Source organism: Nelusetta ayraudi, unplaced genomic scaffold (genome assembly GCF_046127955.1).
Source record: "Nelusetta ayraudi isolate G7.1 ecotype Tasmania unplaced genomic scaffold, CSIRO-AGI_Nayr_v1 ptg000053l, whole genome shotgun sequence".
NCBI classification, from domain to species: domain Eukaryota; kingdom Metazoa; phylum Chordata; class Actinopteri; order Tetraodontiformes; family Monacanthidae; genus Nelusetta; species Nelusetta ayraudi.
The window spans coordinates 4,881,781-4,907,807 of NW_027466103.1; the positions used below are offsets into that span (position 1 = coordinate 4,881,781).

The window sequence follows — 26,027 nt, forward strand, 5'->3', positions numbered from 1 at the left end:
ATTGTCTGTTGGCTGATTTATTGTTTATTGGATCCAATTATTTGGATTTAGAGGTTTGTTTTTCGAGCAGGACTCCAACATAAAATGTGGTTTCACTCTGGAAGTCTCTATAAATTTTTAAATAGTTTCCTTTTTGCCTGTGATTGTCCTTGTCCTTGAGTCGACACACTCGACTGGTTGGGTAAGAGATTTAGTTACACTCTGTTCGCAGGGAGGAAACTAACTGCACAAGAAAAGTAAGGTTGGATCGTGACGCCATTAAAATATCCCATGCGGCTTCCAGGTTGCCGATCATGTTCGTTCATTCATTTTATTGACACGCGGCAAGTTCATTTAAGAGATTCACTGAGTCAGAACCTCCAACTATCAGTCGGACCAGCCCCTTTACCTGTGTGCCTGTTACTGTCAGAAAGCGGCTGCTGTCCTGGCTAACAAACCCGTTGATTACAGCAACAGATGGAGCAACCTGGCGCCGTGTCTGCAGAGATGTTCATTATTTATTAAAGCCTGTACATCAGTGACTGCATGGATTACACCAAGGAGGCGAAACGCTTCTTTAAAGAAGCCTTTCAAATTGTGTGTGACACATGCTGCTTTTCTCCTGCTCTGTAGACATTTTCTGGGTTTTACCGTCTTTGCCTCCGAGGACGATCGAATTAGCTTGCATGCCGACTAACTGCTAACGGATCAATGAAAAAAGCACTGCAAAATTTACAAGTGCCGGCCCGAGTCTCCGTATAATGGTGATTGAAGGTCAAATGTATTTCCCTAATGAGGGCCGATAAATAAGCATTGGTTTTCTTATATTTTTCATAGTTGTTTTCTTACCCTCTAAATACCTCTTAAGCCCCCCCCCCATCCTTGACTAAATTGCAGTTTCCCGTTTGCGTCCGTCATCCCAACAATGTCTGCGGTCAACGAGCCGTCGATGCGAAGCCAAGTTTGCCCGATGATGTGCTTTTGCTTTCTGCTGCCAGCTGAACTGAAACTCCAGTGCTGTGTGTTTGTCCGCGTCTGCCTTGGCTGTTGTGAATCCAGCGGTCTCTAAGCTCATTACGGTAATCAGGTTAAAAAAAAAAAAAGAAATGGGAGAATGGGCACCGGTTGGCCCCGAGGCAGCCTTCCACTGGACTCTCCCAGTCAGAATGCAGAGTCTCTCCACAGCAGAGGAAAATGGATTCACATTCTATACATTCTGGAAAAGTCTGAATACTTGTGTAAAAAAATTCAAATAAATAAACATTGATTCAACTCCTTTGCTCAAGTAGAAGTAAAAAGTAAAAATATTAGTTTGCCATGAATGAAAGACTACTTTGCTTGATGATTTTGCAGAAATTACAAAGTTAAGAGAAAATAGTAAAAAGTAGGCAGTGAAATAAAGGCTCAAGCAAAGTACATATACCTGAAAAAAATCTCTGAAGTGCAGTGACAAAGTATTTTTACTTCAGTACTTCCCACCTCTGCTCCACAGTGTCGGCACTCTTGTTTGTATGAAACCCAAACAGTGCCACTCAACTGCTGCCATGCTGTCATAATGACCAACCTGTAATTGGGGAGCCCTTCTGTTACACAGCCTATTCTTCTTCTGGAGTTTGTGATCCATTTACTGCAATTCAACACTCACTTGCTTATTAAGCGTTGCCCACGCATACACAGCATTCACCGCTCTGCTGCTTCTTTTGCACAAAGATAAAAGGTAAACAGTGGAGCGCGAGTCTGTTTTCACTGTACGTACTGAATAGCAGGATTGTATACTGGAGTGGTCTGAAGTCACTTTGCATCCTTTGGCTTTTGCAGCTTGTAATTTACTGAGTCACAAAGAAAACACTATTATTACAAAGGTGACAATTAGCAGAATTCACTGTCTGTGCTGTTTGGCATAACTTCCATCCTGTTTGTGTCTCAGTTTTTCATTTCATCAGGTCACAGCCTTTTTTTTTTTTTTTTTGGAACCTCATTAGGAAGAAAAGGAAGATGTGTTCGCTGAAGTTCAGACGCACCTTGGTTGATGTGAAGCCGTGACAGCTGGTCTTTTCAAACACTGACTGCGTGCAGCCGTGAAAGGGACACTGGCCGTTTGAAAAACTGCTAATGAAAATAAGAGCCTTTTATCATTCTCTATTGTAAGCTATACCGCTTAGGAAAAAAAAAAATGTTCCCCATTTGGAGCTGACAAAGCCACCTGACCTGGGAATTGCCAAAAAGTGGGGTTGCTATGGTAACCGGCAGATGTGGAGCATGACTGTGAGTCGTTAACTAAGCGTGGCCGCATCCCTTACATGCCCCTCTCTGCATCGTGAGGCTCCAGCTGCAAGGTGCGTGTGCGTGTGTGCGTGCGTGTGCGTGCGTGTGCGTGTGTGTGTGTGTTTTTGTCTTTCCCAATTCGTCCCCTTGGCTCTGCGCTGGGAATATGCACAAAAAGAATTTCAAGTTGTCAGCATGGTTCTTGTCAGTTGACCCCTATTGCACAATATTCTAGGAGGTGTGCATGCTGAGTCTCTGTGTGTGTGTGTGTGTGTGTGTGTGTGTGGGAGGCTATTCAACCAGATGTGTTTGAGGCAGACTGGAGCTGGAGGAATTCTGGGTGTAGAGTTAAGGTGTTGACATTCAGCAAAAACAGGAAAAAAGGCAGCAAATCATTTTACTCGATAAAGACCTCAACAAATAACTGCCGTTGTTGAATATAATGTTTTGTGTGTTGCACTTCTGGGAAAGTCTTGCTAGTGTTGTTACATAACGGTGACACTTGCTAATTTAATTTGAATGAAGTGAATATTCAAGTTTCTTTCCGAGAATAGCTTAACCCAAAGTTCAAACAACGTTTTTCAGCGTGCTTCAAAGCAGTTTTTGTTTTTTTAAGCTTTTCTATCTCCGAAATGGCAGAAAATCTAAATTCTTTTTGTGAATAAGTGACATGTAACGGAGAGAAGGGCGACCTTCTCACGGAAAACACTCCTCGCATTATGGCAACACTTCACACGCTGAGATCACCTGTCTCTCGCTTGGCTACAAACCTCACTGGTCTCCAGTTTGTTCGCATTGGCAGAGGTGCCAAAAAGACCGAGGAGACATTGCTGAAGGAGGTGAGGAGGAGGAGGAAGAACTGAGGAGGAGGAGGAGGAGGAGGAGGAGGAGGAAGAACTGAGGAGGAGGAGGAGGAACAGAGGCAAAGAAAATAGTGTATATTCGCCCTGTACCAAGCTAGCAGGCCATACTGTTAATGGGCTATAACAGTGATTTTAGAAAGTATATATAATAGTGAATATACAATATACATCCAACCCCTTTTTCCCACCAGCTCACTGCAACCTCACGATCCTTCTCCTACACATGTCCAAAGTTACAAAACGTGCGCATCCTCATTAGCCTTCAGTGTAGCGAGTGTTGAACCTCCGATCAGCAAATAGGTGTGTAACTTATATTTTTATTGGCAGTCTCCGTTTTGTGGACAATGTCAAATGAAGAAGTCAGCAGATAATCCTGCAGCGAGACGATTCCCCTCCTGGTGACTCTTCTCCATTGTTTTGTAAAGTACAACCGAGGCTACAAGCATTTTCAGCGGGGCATTGAGAGGCTCCAGGAACAGGCAGCCAGCTGGCCAGGGAGCAGGAGAGCAACACAAACAAGTGTGTCCAATTAGCTGGAATTCAGCTCTTTAACAGTATTAAGAGCAGTGACAGAAAATCCAGGAATCAGACAGAAAGTTGTTCTGTGTGTGTGTGTGTGTGTGTGGGTGTGTGTGTGTGTGTGTGTGTGTGTGTGTGTGTGTGTGTGTGTGTGTGTCTTCCTCCGGCCAATGTAAACATTCGATTTTCCGGTGCTTTTAGTCTTGGCTGACAGAATAAAGAGCCACATACGGTGCTGAGTCCTCCCAAGTTAACTGAATAATGGAGTCTTTTTTTCTTTTTTTTTAATTTGCCTCGGCCTTGCTAAGTTTGCTCTCAACTTTGATTGCTGCTGTTGACCGACCATCCGTCTCCCCGGGAGCTGACGCACTCTGGGAGCTGTTTGGTCAGCTGAGTGCAGGTAAAAGGTCCGAGCGCTCTCGGTACATTCTGCACCTTGTCGGCTTTGCGCAAGCACACCCCCAGTTGTCTTGGCCCGGAGGGGGGGAGGGGCAGGTCTCACTCTGTGCCGCGTGACTCTGCCAGAGGGGGAGAAAGGAAAAAAATCTGACACCATTTTTCCCATCAGAACCTTCACCCAAAGCGCCGAGGCTGAAGTGGCACTTTTACAACGAGGCTATTTTTCAATTTTATCGCAGCGGATCTGAGTCAACGGCGGCCGTTCTCAGCATTTACGCGCACATTCGGGGCCGGCCGGGATGGAACTCGGGCTGCACGGTCGCATGCGTGTTGTCAATTCCCTCTGGCTCTGGCTGACCTTGGCTGCCTGGCATTTACAGGCTGACTTTAACTGAAATGGCTTGCGGAGCTCCGTGCTGTACTCGCAGGTGACCCCAGGGTCCAGTTTTGACTGTGGCCCTGAGGACAGATTGAATGTGGCTGCTGCTGCTGCTGCTGCTGCTGCTGCTGCTGCTGCTGTCCAGCCTTATATGTCCAGGAAAAGGTGGGCACAGTGGCCGCCATGGCAACACTGGGCAGGGTCACTGATCTGGAAACAATGGGTCCGAAAACATAGCCTCTCCCTGAACCTCCCCCGTGCAACAACATGGTTTCTCTCCCACCGTCAGCTGCAGGGGGGGTTTCGGTGTCACGGAGACGACTTTGCCAAAGTTCTGGATCTGAAGTGCGGCCTTTAATTGTGATCCAGTCCGCTGGGCTTAACAGCGCCGTTGTAAACACCGGGACATCTTGCCGGGGAAGCTAATTGGAGCCGAGCCTCGTGATTAGAGTGAAGTGTCTGCTCTCGGTGCGGCCGGCTAAATGTTTTGCTTGCTCAAAGAGGCAGAACAGGGACTCTTTCCGCCTGTGTGTGTGTGTGTGTTTCCGAGTGTGTGCGTGTGTGAGAGAGCGAGGTTTCCTCCCTCACGCCCAGCCCAGAGGGTAGAAAATGCTGATACAGTCCCCGCCGCGTATGACACTTTGGAAGGGAGCCAGTGTGTGTTCCGTTCCACTGCTCTTGATACTGTAATCAGCTCGCGAGTGTTGGAAGGCGGCCGGCTTCCGAAGCACGACAAAGAGTGACGGGAGCCGGCGAGGCATAAGGGTGGACCGGATTCACAAGGCCGCGAGGGCGGGAAGCTTTCTAGAGACTCTGGTGAGCGCAGGCGGGGCCCACTTGTTACCAGGATACCCATTTTCCAGCAAGCAGTTACCTGGTATGCCAGCTCCATTTCAGCGCATGTGCCTCGGTTGTGATATTCCCTCTCGTTTTGTTCCAGATTGAAACAAAACATCAAGTCAAGGTCATCGCACGGCCGTTCCATTAGTATGGTTTTAGCTCTCATTTGACTTGATTTTGGAGATATATCTCAAAAATGACCGAAAACATCTGTCCCAAGGGACCCTCACATTTATAACCCTGAATGTAAATACACATATATACTGTATGTATATGCACCTGAGGACACACATCTCTTAATGTGTCACCTCGGCAAAGTTAGCTGAGGGTTCTCTGACAAACTTCATTTAACCCTGGCTGGCTTGCAAACGTGTAAAAAAATAAACAAAATAAAACACAAAACATTATTACCTCTTTTTTGACTTTTTTGACTTTTTTGACTCAACTTTTTTTTGGACAGCACTAAATTGCAACCAAAGGTGTTGTAGTGAAGTGCACTAATCTTTTTTTCTTTTTTTTTTTGCAAAAACATTTTACAGCTCTGAATCCCTTCTGAATCCTATGGTGATTGGACGAAGCATTAATATTGTGATTCAGCTGTGTGTCTTGTAATTTATACATTCAGCTGAACACTTGGCCTTTTGTACTGTTTGATTGTACCGAACGCCCAGAAGCAAAATGCGGCGCAAATATTTATGTCATATTTTTATTTGGGGGGGTGCGGAGGTGTTTTTAATAACAGAATTACTAATTAATCATGTTGATTTTTCAATTTGCTGTTGCGCAATTGGGTTTTCCTTCAAATATGAATGGTTGCATCAGGTTTTCTTTTTAGTTTCTTATATAACAGCGAATGAGAGAGAGAGTGATGTGAAGACGCGAGCCAGGAGCCAAGTGTGTTGTCGTAGATGCGACTTTCGCCGTCGCTATGATGCAATTATTCTACGAGCTCGGCCTGATTTGTGCTCTACACATTCTTGCGCCAGTTGCCGCGATGCTCCCTCGTCACGTTGCGCCTGCCTGCTTTCCCTTGATAAAAGACCCTTTCAATGACGTCTTGTCGTATTGCTTTGGCAGGGCGCTCCAGTCACATTGTGAAGAGATGCGCAGAGGAGAAACAGAAGGCTCATTACGCCATAATGGTCTAATTACCACGAGGAGGCTCTCGTTGGCTTGGCTTAATAACCACTGCAACACTTTCTGTTTTCAATTGGTTGAGAAACACAGAAAGTGTTCTAGCGGTTATTGGAACAACCGCAGTGTAATCTGTGTCATCAGATTACACTGCACTTGGTGTAATCTGATTACACAAATAGCGACTGCATATGCACACCATGCCGGCCACTTTATTCGGGAAGATGCTCACCCGCATTTGAACACGAACTGACTGACTGTATATGTATATTTAAATACATGTATGCACTCTCTGGCCAATTTATTAGGTACCCTGTATCAGCAAAGTGTAGACTTAAGAGATAGTGACATTATTCCAGGAATTCTGCCCATTCTCTGAGTCACACCTCTCGCCATGCCGTCCTGGATTTTTGCAGAACATCATCAGGCAATCGGACGATGTTTGGAGAGACAAGAGGTAATTGAATTATTGCTTGATATTCTTGTTACGCTGTCGACCAACCACAAAGTTCATAGTCAATGATCACTGTGGTCATTAGCTTTTACACTCTTCACAGGCTGTGGTCTTGTGGCTTGCTGGTGGCAGCCAGTTTATTTGATTAGCTCTCAAAAAAGCTTCTCTCCAAAAATGTTTTTTTTGTTTTGTTTTGTTTTTTTTACAAAATATATTTTATTATATTTCAGTGTTGAAGGAGGTAAAATGTTCTTCTCTCACAGTGGCCCTTTAGCAAAGAATAGCTCAGAGACGATGTCAAGCAGTCCAAGATGATTGTTCATACAGTCTATGCAATATAAACTGTCCACGTGCATATATACATTTGCAGTTGTCGTCTTCGCTTCAATTACGCATTGAGGCGTCAGCAGTGGCTTCATTCCTCTGGGAATCTTCACCTTCTCAAATCAAGTGATTGACGCTTCATCAGATTTCCTCCACTGGTTGTGAGATCCAGCGGGTGTAAAAGGAGTAAACAGCTTGCACAAAGGTTGCGTCTCAGATGACGGGCACATTGCTACCAGGTCACCCTGTTTTTGATTAGCGGAATCAGAGACTGCACATATTCTCTATTAAAGCCTGAGCTCTCAGTCACCCTGCAGTGTAGACCGTATCCCTCCTCTGGCACAGATTGCATGTGTGCGTCCTCAATGTTTCATTTTCTATTTATGCTATAGCTCAAGTTGTAAAAGATTGATCTTTCAACCAGAGTAGCAAGTACTAAATATTTCAAAGATCCTTTGCTTGTGTGAATCTACATTTTAAATGCCATCCCTTATTTAACGCTAAGATCAAACTATTATGATGATGGAAGTCTAATTTCTATGACACGCCGATGTATTTGATGTGGAAGCGGTTGATCATCGACTGTGTTATTAAAAGAAATTCTTTTGTCAGCTATTAATTTTGTGAGCACGGCTCTATTGAAATGCTCTTTCATCGGACTCAGGTTATTTTAAATGTCAAGACTACTGCTCTTTGAGTGTGTGACCGTGCGTTTCCTATCGTTACATCATAAGATCCGGCGCAGATGATCTGGAGCTGGGAAATGCAGATGTAGGCCAGTGGAGCGCGGGCTGCGTTCTGCAAATCTTGAGAGATTAAAAAGAAAATGCGTTGGGTAATGGAATCATTGGGGGCTCAGCCCTTGGTGCCGAGCTGCGTTCGTCTTCCGCGTTAATGAAATAAAAATGTTTAAGCAACATCTGTGTCAGCCACCATTAACCCCCGCCCCCTCCCCCAACTCCCACCGAGGGACTGATTCGGTGCACTGACCAGTTTGTTGGTTGACTTCCTGCAGCTGCTGGGAGGGGCTCCCTTCTCCCAGTGCCTCTCTCTCTCTCTCTCTCTCTCTCTCTCCCCCTCTCTCTTCCTCCGTTAGGAACAGCCGAGTGTTACGGGGAGGGGCGGGACCGCACCCGTTCACTATCGCTGCTGTAGCTGTGCCAGATATAGTCATGTCTTTTGACGACGTCCCTCCAGAGGGATTTGTCATTTAATCTCCAAGCATAACAAATGAAGAATGAAGCGGAGGTGTAGATTCAGGCGTAGATTTTCTTCTTCTTCTTCCTTTTCCCCCCTCCTCTTCTCCTGCCGCGGATGCTTCGGGAGGACGCTCCACTTCCCAGGATATTTTTAGTGTAAGAAGAGCCGCTCCTCCTCCCCTCCCTCCCTCTCTCCCCCTCTCCCTCCCCCCCTCCCTGCGTTAAGGGCAGGATTCGTAATGTTTGCCAGTATCCTTACCCTCAAACTGCATTATGGCACAGAACGTGTTGTCGCCCCCCTTCCCCATGGCCCCCCCCGGAGCGAAGCCCGCAGTTCAAAGAGTGTGTCGTGGAAGCCGAGGAAATAAATCTTTTACAGAGCAGCCAGCGTGAGTGGCGTCATGAGAGAGGGTTCCTCTGTTTTAATCTGGAGAACGACCGCAGCTTGACTGCCACTCAATTAGGTGACATAATGCCGCGCCGGCCACTTGGCACAATGTGACGGCTTGTTCATAGTCATCACGAGGAGGCGGGGGGGGACGGAAAGGGTCAGCTCGGCTTCATAACGACGGCCGCTGATTGCCGCCTTCTGCTGGAACGAGGTTGAATTAATCCAGCAAATGTATGGAGGAAGTGATAAGAGCGGAGGCAAAACCCTTTTGACTTATTATGAACCGTGCAAATTGTTTTTTAGGTGAACTCTGCGCTCTTTCTAAGGAAATGAGTACAAGGACATCTTGATTAAAAAAGAAAAAAAAAAGAAGAATGCCAACAATTAGTAATCGTGCATGGAGTGCCGGGCCTTTTCTTTCTTTTCTTTTGTTTTTTTTACCTGTCACACGAGGGAAACATTGTTGTGCACTCGGCCGTCTGCGTCTGGTAAGATAAACAGCCCTGCTCCATCCATTATTCCTTTGGCAGCTTACAAATATGGCACACTTGTACTGTAATCACATTCTCCTCGTGGTATTAATGTGATGAAGGCGAGCTGACACAGTAATGTCTGTGTGTCTCCCGCACGCCACTTAGATTACGTCCCTGAGCTATTAAACGGATGTATAATAATTTGCTTTACGTCGGTTGTAAATCAAGTCATGTCCCTCCCGTGCGCGCCCCTGAGCGCGCACACACAAACACACGCCAATGTGGTTGATAAATGCCTGCCTTGCGTCTCTGATTTAGTGGAATTAAAAAATGGGAATGAGTGGTGCTTTAATTGAGAGGCTCATTATCATTTTTGCCTTCACATCTGCATGGTGGAAATGATGCACCTGACCTTGACGCGTCAGCACATCATGACATTTTGCTTTCTTGGTTGCAGGAACATTGCACGCGTGCGTGTTGGCACGTCTTTGTGTGTGTGTGTGTGTGTGTGTGTGTGTGTGTGTGTGTGCACGTGCACAGTTGTGAAAAACAACATCCGCCTCTCCTCCTGCTGTTTGACACATAATCGCAGCTTTCTGCGAGGACGCAGCGGTCCCCCGAGAGGCGCGGCGAAGGGTCCTGCAGAAAACTGACTTTGCTTTTTGCTCTGCCTCGGATAAAAGGATGATGTTGTGCTCCCGGGATATGAGGAGGAGGGAGGGAATGAAAAAAGGAGGGTGCGTCGTGTGCGGCGGTTTAGCTAATTAGCATTTTCTCTATGCACACACACTTTAATCCTGCTGTTCTCAACAGTCCTGCAAACTGCTGAGGTCAGGATTAAGCTCACTCCTCCATTCAGCGCCACTCACACAATGCATGTTGAGACTGAGCAATAATAAATGTCCACAAGGCCGGAGATAATGTGCTATGATGCTTATGATGTGTGTATTTTTAGGCTAGTGGAGGATGCCGCCACAGAAAGGTCCCCACCTTTTAGTTTTAGTTTTTTTTTTTTTTTCCTCCCTGAGCCACGGGGTTTGTGTTCTACTTCAGCTCGTTAAAATCTAATTGTCACGCTTTACAATAAAAATACATAGCGGTGGGGTGCTTGTACTCCAGCCGGCATGCTAATCTGCCCTCTGTTCGGCATTCTCTCGGCAGTCACCGCTGAAGTGAGAGCGGAGGTGTTTGTATCTGCATGTTTTGGTTTCCTTTTGAATGCTGCTTATGCAGTGGGAGTCTAAAACTGTTCTGCTAAGCAGGAAATCAGCAGCCAATTAGTGTCGGGCCTGACCTTGGAAATGCTGCGAGACCCGAAGGAAGGAAGGTTTTTGTTTTTTTGTTTGTTTTCTTGCTTTAGTGTTTTTACATTTAGCACACTTTGTTATTCTATGGCATTATTACCATTTAATTCAATCTCAACTCAAGTTGGCAGGTCATAATATTTCAGGTGCTTTATAAATTAGGAAGGTTATAATTATTCCTGTTGGAATAATTGAGTGTTTACAGCAAGAATGAGAGCCAAGTCTCTTCCACTACTTCAATATGAAAGGACCACATTGATTTTTAGACAGCGCACCCTGTAGTCTTAAACAGTGAGGGTAGCCCCTGCAGCGCGTTGACCATTTGATTCTTGCATTGAACATATTCCGAATTAGCTGCGCACAGTTCATAAACTCATTCATACACGTTGCTCGTGGCAGAACAGACTCTAGGTTTCTTTTTCACTACTGCTTCCATCTTCATTTCAGCCGTTTAAGAGAGACCGATTGGCAGTCATGTCGGTTTAAGTGTGCATGGCAGCTGGGCCGCTCAGATTTCACTTCTGAAATCTCACTCATCCATTGACACATCGAATCGTTCTAAATTGTCAATGAATCACACACCCTCTACATTTTCATCTCAGTAGCGACCAAACCAGGAAGTAGCAGCTGCTTTCGGCCCTTTAAGTTTTCCAGTGCAAGGCAAAATAATAAAACAGAAGCCCATAGGTACCGCCAAGAGGATTTTCCAATGTTGCAGCAGAGGCCCTTTAATCAGAACTAAAGGGCGGTTTCACACTCGAAGGAGAACAACAAACGGCACTGAAGGCTAGACTAGGTCGTTTTGTGTCTTGACTGCCCTTGGCGAGAGTTTACTTAAACACAGTTTAGTTAACGGCTTAACTGTAGGGTCACATTTGTCTTCCCCTTGCCTGGCCACCATGCTAACCGAGGTGGGAATGGTTCGCCCAAGTGCCTTCAAATTTCCGGATGGACTTCTTACCTAAAGAATATAGAAGATAAATCTATGGCATTTGGAGATGTAATGCACCCCCGTAAGCCACCGTTGCTTTATATGTTTTATTGTCATCCACAAGCTGATGTGTTTTCAAAGGCCATTTTACCTCACATTGGTGAAAGCAGTTTCTGCTATTGGGCCATGCATTGCTACTGGTTGCACCGTCATTCACAACGGCTGTAATCTCTCCTCATGGCTTCCTCCCTTTTCTGGTATATATTGAATTGTCTCTGTTTCGACTCCCCAACAAGCTGCTCTTTGGCCATTTCCATGTCTTAATATTCCGAGGAGTAAACCAAGAAGATCCGAAGCAGGGCCCTCCGCTGATGGACCTGCGATTTTCTGAGGAGATAGCATCCTGAAATTAGATTTTTTTTTTTTCCTGCCCCCATCTACCTACAGTGATGGAGAAGGGCTGATACAGTAAATGGGATTCAAAGGAAAGTGAGTGGTACACAGAGCCAACACAGTGTGTTTGCGTGAGGATCCTTGTGAGAAATGTGCTCTCACAGCGCTGTAAGATCGAGGATTATCATTATCCTCCCGGCTTTCATCATGCAGTTTCGGCAGCTCTTACTTTCTAGAGTGACTGACACCACTAACAACAGACGTTAGCGGGATCTTTGGTTTCGTTGTAGACTGTAGATTCCCTTTGTTAGAGCTTACTCTGGCTCTAGCAAAGATGGCTTTGTTTTAGAGTTTCTTTGGTTTTAATCAGGAAAATCTTTTTTTCTTTTTGTTATGTGTGTGGCTGCTGCATGTCAGTCTGTCATCAAGTCAAGCCATTTATCTAGAAGAAAGTACCGGTGGAGGCCTGGGTGACAAAAACTCGGCGGGGCCTCCGTGCCATCCTGTGTGGAGGGGAGCTCACGCAGCGCCATTACCACTTCCTTTATGTGCTTGCCTTTCCCATTTTGTGGAAAGATAAAAAAAAAAAAAAAAAGATAGTTGAAGGAGAGGGGCCACTGGAGAAGAACATAAGGCATGACGGAGGCATGACACAGTCACCGGCTGCTCATTCACAACTCCATCATTGTAGGAAATGTATTTCTCTGACAGCCTGCTCCAACCCAGACAGAGGTCTGTTGACGAGCACAGGAAAAGCCTTTGTTTCCATGTCTGCCAGAGATCTGAATCTGGATTGGAGTCTGTGTGGCAATTTGAACTTTTGCCTTCTTATGCAGCTCTCGTCAACAACAGTCCTTGTTCTATGTCATTCTGCATCTATGTAAAGCAAAGAAAATTTCATTGGAAAGGTTTTTGCTGGTGTTCTTAGTATTACCTCTTATCTTCTCTAATGTTATATAGTGTTGCACGACTACTTCCATCAGGTCAGATACGCTGAATATCGGACCGGCTAATTATTCAGCCACGTAGATGGCCCTATTTATCATGATCATCCTTCTCCCTGGTGGAGCCAAGGTCAAGGAAGAGGAGAAAACCTCTGCAGTGTCTTTCCCATTTTGTGCATTGGACACTCTGAGAATACCTCAAATGGCGCACCGTAATTTCCATTTATTACACAAATGCCCTCTGATGGAGGTCCGCGTCTGCTTTCGCAGTGTGCATTGCAGCAAAAGAGCAAATAATGATTCACCAGAACGTCATTTTTTTTTTCTGTTTCGTGCTCAAAGGTTATGTTCCTTGTCTCCCGTCATCCAATTCTACACACACCACCATCAGCCAGAAACTCATCACCTTTAACCCTTCCATATCTGGACAGCTTGTGTGGCGGCTCAGGCGCGCGCACACACACACACACACGCACACAAAAAAGAAAAAAAAAATCCCCCAGGAGATAATTACAAGGACTGGCTTGTTGCCCGGTGGTTGTGTATTGTGCCCAAGTTCTGAGGAAGTGCACCAGGCCGTGAAGCTTTTGTAGCAAAACCATGAAATTACAACTGCACATCCCTCACAAACACTTCCCCCGCGGTTCACAAGGTGCAGGAAAAGGCTGTGAGAGAGTGGCTATATTTTTAAGGGCTCATTTGATATCGCAATAGGATCCATCACATCCACTACTAATGCATCTTGCATTTGTTTAGTCCGCCTCGCGCAGCGCTACAGCAGAGCTGACATGAGTCACCTGTGTGAGTCTGCCTCTCGAGATTCCTCTGTGCATTCCGCTCACCAGTGCTTTATAAAGAGCTCTTCCAATAATCGCCGCTTGATGCCCGTTCCAACGCAGACGATGGTTTAGCCAGCAGTGTGACCAGGTCTCTTTCTTCTTCTGTGTTTGTTCAGGTGTGTAGGTTGGCGCTGCCGTCGTGCTACCCGCCAAGATGGTGGCTCTATCGCTCAAGATCTGCATCCGCCAGTGCAACGTGGTGAAGACGATGCAATTTGAGCCGTGCACGCCCGTGTACGATGCCTGCAGAATCATCAGAGAAAGAGTCCCAGAAGCCCAGGCTGGCCAAGGTAGGCGGACCACTGGGAAAAGCAAGATGTGTGCAAATGCAAAGGAGTGGGCATCAGCATGGTCAGATGTACCTTTCTGTTCCAGCGTCAGATTACGGCCTCTTCCTGTCCGACGACGATCCCAGGAAAGGCATCTGGCTGGAATCCGGACGAACGCTCGATTACTACATGCTGAGAAACGGAGTAAGACAAAAAAAGAAAAATTACATGCAATAGCTTGTGGCCAAGACTTCTTGATTTTACCTTTCATCTCATAATGTCTTAGTTTGTGTTAGAGGATTGTGATATGTATATATATTTTTTTTTTTTGCAAGACCGTGAGGTTTTGTGGTTGTCATTGTTGAGGTTTTTTTCCCCTTTCTTCATTTTCTCAGGATGTCTTGGAGTACAAGAAGAAACAGAGGCCACAAAAGATCAAAATGCTGGACGGCGCAATCAAAACCATCCTGGTGGACGACTCGAAAACAGTGGGCGAGCTGCTGGTCACCATATGCAGCAGAATAGGTGCGTGGCCTTCACAATAGAGCGCCCCCGGCACGAGTCCCGTAAAGCCACCGTCCCCAGCCTGAAATATTCATCTCCCATTTCATTTTTAGTCCAAGGAATCTCGCCTTCGTACCGGTTCTGAAAAAAATCCTATTAAAACAGGAATGTTTGTTAAGTGCTTTGGTGCATTCATTCACGTAAGCCTGATAATGTTCTAATCACTTTTTGTTAAAAAGCACCGTGGGCATAATTTATCAAGTTCGAACAAGCTCGTCTTCTAATAAGTGCTGAAGTGTTCTTCCTGAGGGCCGGAGCGTGCCATCCCCGTCTGTCACGGGGGTGTTCCCTAAGCCCTGCATTTCAATTATAATGGGCCGCTATTAAGCTCCGTGGGGGTGGAGAGGCGAGGGATGTGTATCTGGCAGATAGCTTTATTGGGGGAAAAAGTGTTTGTTTGGAGTAAGTCTTTCTGCTTGGCGTCGTCTCCTCCTCGGCTTCCATTTTAGCGCGCTGGCTGCGCGCCAGCTTTCCTTCACTTCTGTTTGAAAGCGGGCGGAAAAAAAGATAAAGAATGGAGGGAGAGGGGAGCGAGAGGATTCCCGAAATGCTCTCTCCGGCGTGTCGTTTGTTATCGCGCCGTGTTTTGAAGTGCTCCTCCGCCGCCGCCGCCGCCGTCACAGTCCCCCCCCCTTCCACAGCAAACTTGCGCTCCTTTCAGGCATCACCAACTACGAGGAGTACTCCCTCATTCAGGAGGTGGCGGAGGACAAGAAGGAGGACGGGGTGGGGACGCTGAGGAAAGACAGGACGCTGCTGCTGCGCGACGAGAGGAAGATGGAGAAGCTCAAAGCCAAGCTGCACACGGACGACGACTGTGAGTGAAGGCCAGAAAAAGAAAAAAAAAAAAAAAAAGGAGAAGCACCCAGCGGTGCCGTTGGTGCTCGGTGTTCATATTATCATGTAAATGAATCTGACTCAACGTCGTCATCTGGACGCGCTCTGCCCGCCTGTTTGTCATCCACTGTGCGGCATCGTATCGCCGCGCCTGGAAATTATGAGTTTAATCATTTTCTCCCCCGAGTTACAGTTTTAAAACATGCAAATATGTGAGTCACCCACCTACTTTGTCTAAAAACTCGCCCCCGTTCTCTCTAGGAAGTCATCATGGAAATTACAGTTTGTGTTCCGTCAAGACTGTCGCCTCCCCCACGAATCACTCGGCAGATTGTCAGCCGAAGCTCATGCGTCGGCTTGTTGACGTTTTGGAGCCGCCTGGCTAATTTCTCCATCGATATCCACCCCTGGCGACGCCTGTGCCGAGTCGATGTCTATTCATTGCAAGTGCCAGTGATAACAGACTGTGTCTATTGATTGGCAGTGAACTGGCTGGACCACAGCAGGACGTTCAGGGAGCAAGGAGTGGAGGAGAGCGAAACCCTGCTGCTCCGACGCAAGTTCTTTTATTCCGACCAGAACGTGGACTCCAGGGACCCGGTCCAGCTGAACCTGCTCTATGTTCAGGTGAACACGCACGTTTCACGTTGGTGCTACTCAAAAAAGAAAACGATAACCTGCTTGTACTCCCACTTTGTTGCACTCCTACGGGCAGGTTTATGGATTACCCTGCAATTATGAGGGTGTTCAAAGTGAGGCAGAGGGCAGCGTGAGAGGCTTTAATGACGGCATTGAGAGCAGCCTCGCCAGGATGTGGCTGAGACGGCTTTGGTTTTGGTTCAGACGGTGCAGTGATGCACACAATGAAGGTTGTCGCAAACATTTAGCTGCAGGAAACCGTGCTGTGTTTTTATTGCACAGTTAACAGAAGTGCATCAATATCTAAGATGTTGCAAGGTGGAATGGTTTGACTTAATCATCTCCTAACTGGATTGTCTCCTTGGCTGCTCTGTTTTTCATCTCTGTCTCCCAGCCAGACTTTGGTTGTACTCATGCCTAGTAGTGCAGTAGACTCGATTGGGGACTTAAAATATTCAGGAACTCTAAACCTTTGAAGCTGCATCAAGAATTCCGGCAGAGAAGACGAGAAAAACAACGATTGAGAAAACTCAATGTAACTTGCTACACACATTTGTTTGGGTTGTTTTTTCCCACAATGCCCTGCGTTGGAGTCCACTTCCTGCCTTTGGCTCTCCTGAAGGGGGCCGAGACCTACCATTTTATCTTTGATCCATATCAAAGTTCTGTTGTGTTTTCCAACAAACTGAATCAGACTTTGATGAGGAAGGGCTGGGATGAAAACTCGACCGTCTCTCAGTCGGTGTGAAGACACAACTGCCTCCATCTTGGTGTGAAGGCGTGATCACACCAGGCTGCAATGGGTGAAGCGTTCAAGGCACATTGATTTGCTTGGCTGCTTGATTTGCATCTGGTAATTCTCCCAACTGAATATTCAACCAGTCTGAATGTGACAGATATTGGCAAAGAAAACCTGCTGGTGGTAAGTTGTCATTGAGAAGAAAGACCGACACAAGGCACCGCCCACTGACGCTAGCCGTAGAAATCTGATTGGCTGGTACTTATAGTGACACATTCTCCCTATACCTCCCCTATTCTGAATGTCCTGCTGGCTGATTCCCAGATGAACTTGTGAAATAAGTCCCTGTGGATATGAGTAATTTTTCAAACTGGCCTTTGAGGTTCAAACCTGCACTCCACTGTCTATTTCTGGGTGGATCCACTCTTCACTTGCACCAGCGAGAAGTAAACAAATGTTTCACCATGGGTTTTAATTTAGCAACATCGTCCTCACATTGTTTACACGTTGGACAATTCCGGTACAATTTACCTTGTTTCACAATGCCGTTCGCACTGATTGGGCGAACTGACATGGTTTTTTTCCCTCTTTGCAATACACGTCTATCATGCACTGACCGCTAATTATACCATTCCGCTAATTGGTGAGAAACCAATATTTTCCGCACCACTGCGTCTCATCCTACTCCAAATCACGACGTTATGCAATCCCTAAACACGCCCACCAACTGTCTCCCTGGGACCTCGGCCTGGGAAGCGGCCTGGGAAGCGGTCTGCCAACGTACCCCTTGGCTTTATTCCCTCGCTGAACACATCGTCTTCCACCTCGGGGAGGAGGGCTGCTCACGATGGCCACAGACTGAGGTGTGCCTCACTGCAGAGACCTAATGCAGACACTACATGGACCCTGACATACGAGGTTGATATACGCTCCCCCGCAAGAATTGTGTGCAGCCTGTGTTTGTCGTTTTCCACGTCCCCTCCTCTCCTCCTCTCCTCTTCGTATCTGTTGCGCCTATTTTTCTTTCCCTTTATTTACTTCCCTTCCAGTTCGCCTGTCTCCACTCCCTCTCCATCTCCTGCACAGTCTGACATAATTGTGCACATCCCCACCCTGTTACCCTGGCACACATTAGAGCACAGAGCGTATCGCGCTCCCCTCTCAACGCGGAGTCATATTTCCTTTTTGCAGTGGCAGCCCATCCTTCCCTTCCCCACCCCCCACCCCCCCCGGCACCCACCTCCTAGTTTTTTTTTTCTCGTGTTTGATGTTTCCCAGCCGTCTTCCCCCATCATCCTGCCACTGTCACATTGTCACACGGGCAGATTACAGGCACCGCATGCACGGCAGCGTGTTTAAATGTCCAAAGTGAGATGTCGAGGCGCCGCCGGACAACCACAGATCTTTTTTTTGTTTTCCGTGTACCTCTCTACCTAAATTCCTCTGTCATCCCGCAACTCGGTTCGCACAACTCGGTGGAACTGACTAATTGGAGGCAGCTGCCGCAGATGATGACATCACAGCTGGGAGGGCTGCGATGATGCATGTCTGCGAATCGATGCCGATTTCAGATGTCCGCCAAGAACTCGAATCGGCCGTGATTTAGAACCCGCCCACACACTCACACACACACACACACACACACACACACACACACACACACACACAAGACCCGGTAATAGGAGCAGTGCCAGTAACAGACTAATCTCCTTTACTAGGCGACCACTCCCTCTCTGTCATGTATTCACACTAAGGCCAGGATAAACCTCTGTAGAACCTCTGTGTATCCTGCTCTCTTGCTTTCACTTTAGACTCTTTTTAACTTAAGATGATCCTGAAATCACTGGTCCAACCTCGACACTTGCTCTCTCTTTTTTTCCGTTGTAGCATTTAAAGCCTTTTCATTTTCATAATAACAAGCCATAATTAGGGTTTAGCCTTGGAGAACAACCGCAGCTGTCCAACCATGATAAGGAGGTTAACGTTTTGAATTTGACTGCTGCATAAAGTGGTGTAGGTGCCTAACACACCTTAACTTAGTGATTTGTATACTCCTATATGTATGTGGGTGCTCAGCATTGAGAAACCCCATGTCAGCATTTATTTTTATGCCTCTATAAGACTGCGTGCCGTGCCGTGCCGTGCCGTGCTGTGCTGTGCCGTGCTGTGGACCGGTTGACCTCTGTGTTGTAGCCTGAGGTTTTATGTGTCACAGCTTCTGATGGCTTTGCGAGCGCTCGTGCAGCTCTATTAAAATGTTCCCCAGAACCAGCCCCTGGATGACTTGCCACAACCGCTACCAGATAATCAGGGTCCGTCCTCTCTGGCCTGTTCATTTAGGGTGGACTTGTGAGGACACGTGGCTAAATTTAGGAGTGTCATCGCTCATAAGGAGGGTGGCTAATTTTAAATAATCCAAGCAAGCTTCATTGGTAGTAAGTATAGTATAAGTAGTCCTTGCAGGGTCAGAACCAGTTTTAGCTCATATAGTAATGTTTGATAATCTTTTTTAAATTCAATAATTTTGTTGACTTTGCTGATCGTCACTCAGTCTATTTAAATGTTTAATATTCATTTGACACAAACCTTTATCACAGTGTCACAGTGGGTTCACCACACATCATTGATTAACACTTGTCAGTCAGATCCTAAAAACGCTGTGCTGGCTTGCTAAAAACAGTGCCATGCTAAATGGAACTAAGCCGTCATACATTTTCTCAAGTGCACACGTATGTACAAATGGTCTCCTTTCAACATTGCTGCCCGGGAAAAGTTCTGTCGTATTACAATGACGTCGTAGACCATCATTTAGACAGACACTGGATTATTTTTTTTTTCTGTCACACTTAATCTGCATGTTCATGAGCGAAGCCCAAAATCACCATTGGCTCCTTGAGCTCATTATACTTGTCAACGCAAAGCAGCGCCCAGGTTACTCCAAGCACATACTGGTAATTTGTGATCATGGGTGCAAATTACAGCACGAGTCGATGTATAATGAAGCTTGGCTGTAATCTGGGCTCGGATGGAAAAGATTATGAACTGCAAACACGCCGGTGTGTTTCCTGCATCCCAGATATTTCTTTCCAAACACAGGCTGCCCACTGGGATTTTTTTTCATTTCCTATAATCCATCTACTCTTGGCACTTTGTCACTTTAAAGAAAAAAGCATTTCCATCAGGTCCCCTTTATTGCTGGCATCCACATATACTTCTGCACAGTACCATGCAGCGCACGGCTCGTGGCGCGGCGGCTGGCATGTGCGAGGCGCTAATTTTAGAGCGCCCTCTCTCCGGCGCGAGCTCGTGCGCTCCGCTGCGATGTGCGCCGGGGAAAAGGACTTGATTGTGAGTGAAGGAGATTGTTGTCCTCATTACAGCAGTAAGCTGCTGCTTAGCTTTTCATTGATGTAATGGGACGTATGAATGAGTGGAGTCAACGCCGCACACCAATATGCTAATGCTTAAGAGCACTGACGGAGCCATTCTTATCGTCGGCAAGGCCTCTCGGCTTTCGCAGCCATTAATTTTGCAGCGATGAAGCCGGAGGGAGGGAGGGAGAGAGAGAGAGAGAGAGAGAGAGAGAGAGAGAGAGAGAGAGAGAGAGAGAGAGAGAGAGAGAGAGAGAGAGAGAGAGAGAGAGAGAGAGAGAGAGAGAGAGAGAGAGAGAGAGAGAGAGGATGCCACCGTCGGCTGCCCCCTGGAGAAAACAGCACACACTGACAACCATTTGAAGGATGTCAACAAAGGCCTTTCCCTTTTCCATTTACCTAAATGGCCGCAAATGCATCGGAAAAATCAGCTGCGCTTCAGCAGCAGCATCGCTGCCAAACTGGCACGCTGAGCTTTTTTTGCATTTCCTTCTCAGCGAAAAACAAAACATTGATTACATTTCTCACCGCCTCGCTCGCAGCCCCTCTTTGAGTCGTACTGCGATATGTTTTTAATAAGAGGCAGCGTCGAGAGCAGCAACATCTTTTACCGTCACTGGCAACTTGTATTTCCTGTCGCTCGTTTGCAAACGGGTCTCAATTAGGAAGCGAGCGCCTCCTGTGGAAATGCGGCTCAGTCATTTGCTCAGAGGACGTCCCCCTCTGGAGCCGCGCTGCATTCGAGGCACACAATGAGGTGCTCATTAAGGAACTGTGTTGGGGTAAATTTGGGATTATTCTCAAGCCTCTGGAGTTTGATCCTCTCCCTGATTGTGTGCTTCTTTTTCTTGTTCTTCTTCCCCGCTTCATGTCTCCTCCAGGCGAGGGATGATATACTGAATGGATCCCATCCCGTCTCCTTTGATAAAGCCTGCGAGTTCGCCGGGATCCAGGCTCAGATCCAGTTTGGACCACATGCCGAGCACAAACACAAGCCTGGATTCCTAGAGTAAGCCTCTTTTTTTCCCCCCTTTCCCTCTGCATCAATATCAACATTTGCGCCGCTGCCCGGCTTTCATGTGGCCAGTTCACAGTTCAACTGGGCACACGGCACAGCTATCAGGCTGTTGCTTCAGGGATTTCCTCCTCGTGCAAAGCTCAAGAGTGATGTCAGCTGTTCCGACTGTTTTCTGACATGTAGGCAGTAGGGCAAGAATGACCTCATACCTGGAGGTATGTTGACAAAAAAGGAAATGTCTGCAGCTCATGGGGGTAACCGTGTCCAAATGCTATTTCTCTCTGCAGCCTGAAGGAGTTTCTACCAAAGGAGTACACCAAGCAGAGAGGCGCAGAGAAGAAAATATTCCAAGTATGTTCATTGCTTTGCTCAAACGCTGCATTCAGGTGCAGTGATGTGTTAGGAACCGTGTGTGGTTACATGGGAATTATACCTATTTCTTCTCATTTAGACAAAAGAATTGACATTGATAAGGTGGCGTATGCACTACACAGATGTGGAGGCGTGATTGCTCTTCTTTGTCCAGGACCATAAAAACTGCGGGGAGATGACGGAGATCGAGGCAAAAGTGAAGTATGTGAAGCTGGCCAGGTCCCTGCAGACGTACGGAGTGTCCTTCTTCCTGGTGAAGGTGAGAGCTTCACCTGAGAAGGCCTTACTTCATAGTAATGCTGGAAAAAAGACCTCTTGAAGTTTGGCAGTTTGATGTAGGCTGCGAAACCGTTAGAACTGGTTCTGTTGCTTAACTGAGCTGAACTGACCTGCCAAATTCAGCCGTTCCCACGAAATCGTAGCAATAAAATAAAGAGCGCTTTTTTTTTCTTTTTTTTTTTTTATATGCACACAAATATTTCCTAAATGCATTTCCAAAAGCCCACAATTCCTCTATTTTTTTTTTGTTAAGAGCCCTTGTGGTACACTTGCAGCAGTTGTCGCTTGCAACGTCTGTTTGCAATGTTTCTTTTTGGACTTTACGTTGAAGACTTTCAGACTAGAGTTGAGACCAGGTCTGCAGCCGCCAATCATGTCTATTTGCATGCAGACGCCAATGCAGCGACTTGCCAATCCCAGCGCCTTAAAGTGGGTCCTATAATAATCATGATTATTACAAGACAGGTCCTGCAGCACAACCCTGCCAGGTGTCAATGCAGTGCCGGAGGGACTTGAGTGTGAATAAGTAATCAGAACACCTGGAGGCAGTGTGACACTTAAACTTGGAAGTCCCAGGATGTGAATGTCTAGATCATCTACACTGCTCAAATTGGGGGAAATTGGGCTTTTGGATGAAATCTACAGGTGAACTGAATTTGACCTTCACTAAACTGTCCAACCTGTTCAACCTTTCAGTACTTACTGCAAAACGTGTTGCTCTGGTTGAATGAAAACTTTGTATTTTAACAGTCCTCTCCACTCCTGATGGTAACTTTTGTTTCAGTTCGAGTTGAAGAAATGACCATTGCCTGCTTCTACTTCAGTGCCCTACTTTCCTGGTATAATATCACTTTAGCGTGCACTTTCCATAAATTTCACCTGAAAGTCCCCATCTTTTTGTGAGTGGTGAATGCCGCCACTGAAATGCCTCTTGGAAAATCACAAAGTTTGGTGAGAACCGCCTGCAGAATAGCCTTTGAAGAACCAAACGCTATTCACCCCACAGCATTTACCACAGTCGACTCAAAGGTGGGACGCAAAAAAAAAAAATCTCAGTCTCTCTTCTGCAGTATCTCAATAGCAATCCAGTAATGGAACCTGGCCAAGCTCTGCATAGTATAGCACTTTAAACCGCTGCGTTCAGACTTTTTCATCCTGCTGCTTCACACGCTACTCTTGGATAACTGAGAGCGTCGGTAACCTTGCGGAAAAACACTTTGGCATAAAGACCGCCGGGATCGTACAAAGCAGCCCTACAATCACGGAACTACCTGAACCGCAGCCGTCCAAAAAGCGCGCAGACCTGCGCTAATGAGTGGCCGCACTTGTGATGCGCTTGGCGCTCTTACGCGCTACGAAAAGCTCGTTGAAAACACCAAAAACCCCATTACCGCAAATCAGAATCTTCAGAGTGGGAATCCTTTACAGCTGGGGAGCGCACTCTGCGTTGTGATATACTTTTGACAGCGGCGGTGCTCCCGCTCCCTGGGTTCGGCGGAGACAAGAGTGGACCGTGAGTGCGGTACGGGAGTGAAATGAAGTCTCGCCGGCAGGTGTTTTTAAAGCTCTCTGACAGCAGGCAATCCGCTCCCCTGGCTTGACGAGATGAGAAAAGTTGTCTGCCGCACTCTTAATGGGCGATAAATAGAATGTTTGGCCCCCGGTAGTTAAAGGAGACTGCAGGGTTCAAATTATCCTTGGAAGCGTGTTTATGGAACAGTGCATCCGCATGCAACAGCATCGCCGCTGTTCAACAAGGAGGCGTGGTCATGTAGATTTGGAGCCGTTGTTAAATAATTCACACAGGCTGCTCTCTCCTCTTCATGCTCGCCATGGCGGAAGCACAGGCCAGGCTTTGTGGAGCTACATGTGTGTTGTTGTGTTATATTATTTATTTTTTTTACTGTAACCTTCCATTTCTCATCTGGCAAGCCCACTATTACTTCAATTGTCTAGAAATAGAATAAAAGAGGTGCGAAAAAGACCTCAAGACCAGCCCTTCTATTGTGCCATGTTGCACAAACACATTTTTCTTTTGCAATAATCAAGGTTAGCGGTTTGAAATTCCTCCGCTGTGCACTTGAGATAAGAAAGCATCCTGCTTGATGGATGCTATTTATTCCAGTAACAAACAATGAGAGTTTTTCTTTAACTGTTAAACGCCGGCGTATTGTGTTGTCTGTCCTTCATCTAAGACGTTTGAGATGCGCCCTCTTAGGATTCTCACGCCGCTCTATTTTGACCCACTGATATGTATCTTCAGGAAAAAAAAAAAAAAAAAAAAAAAAAAGAGTTGCTCAGAGGCAGAGATTGTGCATATTTCAAACTCCCCCGTCTCCACAAACCGCTAATTTTTGTGTCATCGTCGGCGCCCCTGGAGGGAAGCCAAGTGTGGGCTCCGTCTCTGAAGTGAGCCATAATAGATTTTCAGTGGGCAGCGGGTGGAGAGCAGCACACTGCAGCCGGTCAGGCAGAGAGAGCGGCTGGAAGCACCATGCTGTTTTCCCTGACAGCGACTAAAGCCTGCGGAGACCCCCGCTCAATAAAGCAGCAGTTAAACAAGCCCCAACTCTTAGCGGGTCATCTCACAGCCGCCCCGTCTCCCACTCCTCCCGTCAGGTGCCTTGAGCCACGGACACAGTGGGTGCAAGACGGCACCAGCGGTTTTGCCTTCGCGCCTTGAATGAATCATCCGTGTAGGTGGCCCACGCTGACGTAAACGTCTTCCGATGGAGTTTTTTTCTTTCTTTTCCACTTCCTCTTGGGAAGTAGCAAAGTACAAATATTTTGGCACAGTACTTCAGTAGATTTTTTTTTTATGTATCTGTACTTTACTTAAGTATTTCTTCCTCTGACGACTTTTTATTTCTCCTCCCAACATTTGTAGACAAATATCTGTAACTGTCAAGTCCTTGTATTGGAAACGCACGCTTGTTACTTTCGTGTTTAAAATTGTTCTAAAGATGCAAATTCTGTTAAAAAAAAAAAATGTATTCACTTATTATAGTTGTTGCTTGAAGAATTTGAACTATATGCTATTGTGTAGCTAGATGTTAGGTAGTTAGTATATATTGGTATGTTTTCAGTCCAGAGAGAAATAAAACTGTAGAGAATAACATTGGTTGTTGTTATTAAAAGTGTCAACAACTTATAATGGCTGAATGGTCGTAACTTTACTGATTACAGTTTGGTCGTGCTGCAGTTGCAAAATAAAACCAAAATGAGAGTATTGAGAACAAAGATGCTAAAAATGATCAAGATACTCATGCAAAAGCTCTGAACATAATTTAAGTACATTTCATAACCAGTACTGAGTCAAATTGAATCAGTGCTTTTACCAGAGTATTTCTTTTACACAAGTGCACATACTTTACATCAGTAGGAGTGTTAATACTTTTGCCACCTCTGCTGACAGGAAAAGATGAAGGGGAAGAACAAGCTGGTCCCACGGCTGCTGGGCATAACCAAGGAGTCGGTGATGCGGGTGGACGAGAAGACCAAGGACGTGGTGCAGGAGTGGCCTCTGACCACGGTCAAGAGATGGGCCGCCTCGCCCAAGAGCTTCACTCTGGTAGTGTGCTGCGCACACGCACGTGTGATGATTTACGCGGCCTGGCGTCGCATATTCAATCTGGCCCCTGTTTGCAGTCTCAGACACCATCGGCATGCGTAAAAACGACCGAGGCCTCGGGACTCCGCCGTCGAATGTTTTCGCGAGTCAGAGATTCATGGGAGTTAGAGGAGAAGGACGCCCGGGGAAGAAAGGCTGTGCAGTATATGAATGTATTAGTAATCTGAGAACTTTTCCATACCAGCTTTTGGCAACAGCGCCGTCTGTTTTCCTCCCACTTTGGAGAAGGAGATGTCTTTTTTTCATTATTTTAAAGATTAAAAGATTATGCAAATTTTAAAATATACTCCGAGGTACGTTTGCCAACATTGATTTGGAGCCCGAAAAATGTATCACCTCCTCAGTTTTCTGCAGATGGCTTTGAAGTAAGTTTTGATTTCTCTCTCGCCACGTCAAATCTTTTAATCTGCCGCACCATCACATGAAGGCAGGTTTTCCTCTCCAACCAAGGTAGAAATAAGGCCTTTCCAAGAACGCCAAGCCAGAATCACATCAGATACAGAATCATTTAGGCAGGCTTGATGGATCATAAATATTTGTCTGAATTCCTTCTCCCTTTCATGCTCTTCAAAGGATTTTGGAGAATACCAGGAGAGTTACTACTCGGTGCAGACTACAGAGGGAGAGCAGATATCCCAACTTATTGCCGGATACATTGACATCATCCTTAAAAAGGCA

The 26,027-nt window shown here is 46.3% G+C and overlaps 1 protein-coding gene across 4 annotated transcripts in view; it reads left to right on the forward strand.

Annotated features, from left to right (window-relative positions):
- tln2b (talin 2b) overlaps positions 1-26,027 on the forward strand; it is an 84,206-nt gene that overhangs the window by 19,174 nt on the left and 39,005 nt on the right. For all 4 annotated transcript variants that reach the window (XM_076038202.1, XM_076038205.1, XM_076038206.1 and 1 more), the window contains exons 2-11: positions 13,747-13,920; positions 14,006-14,103; positions 14,295-14,424; positions 15,125-15,280; positions 15,785-15,927; positions 20,931-21,058; positions 21,355-21,418; positions 21,594-21,698; positions 25,134-25,289; positions 25,923-26,024. In XM_076038202.1, the coding sequence (XP_075894317.1) occupies positions 13,785-13,920; positions 14,006-14,103; positions 14,295-14,424; positions 15,125-15,280; positions 15,785-15,927; positions 20,931-21,058; positions 21,355-21,418; positions 21,594-21,698; positions 25,134-25,289; positions 25,923-26,024 (1,218 nt within the window). In that variant the 5' untranslated portion in view covers positions 13,747-13,784. The remainder of the gene's footprint in view (positions 1-13,746; positions 13,921-14,005; positions 14,104-14,294; positions 14,425-15,124; positions 15,281-15,784; positions 15,928-20,930; positions 21,059-21,354; positions 21,419-21,593; positions 21,699-25,133; positions 25,290-25,922; positions 26,025-26,027) is intronic.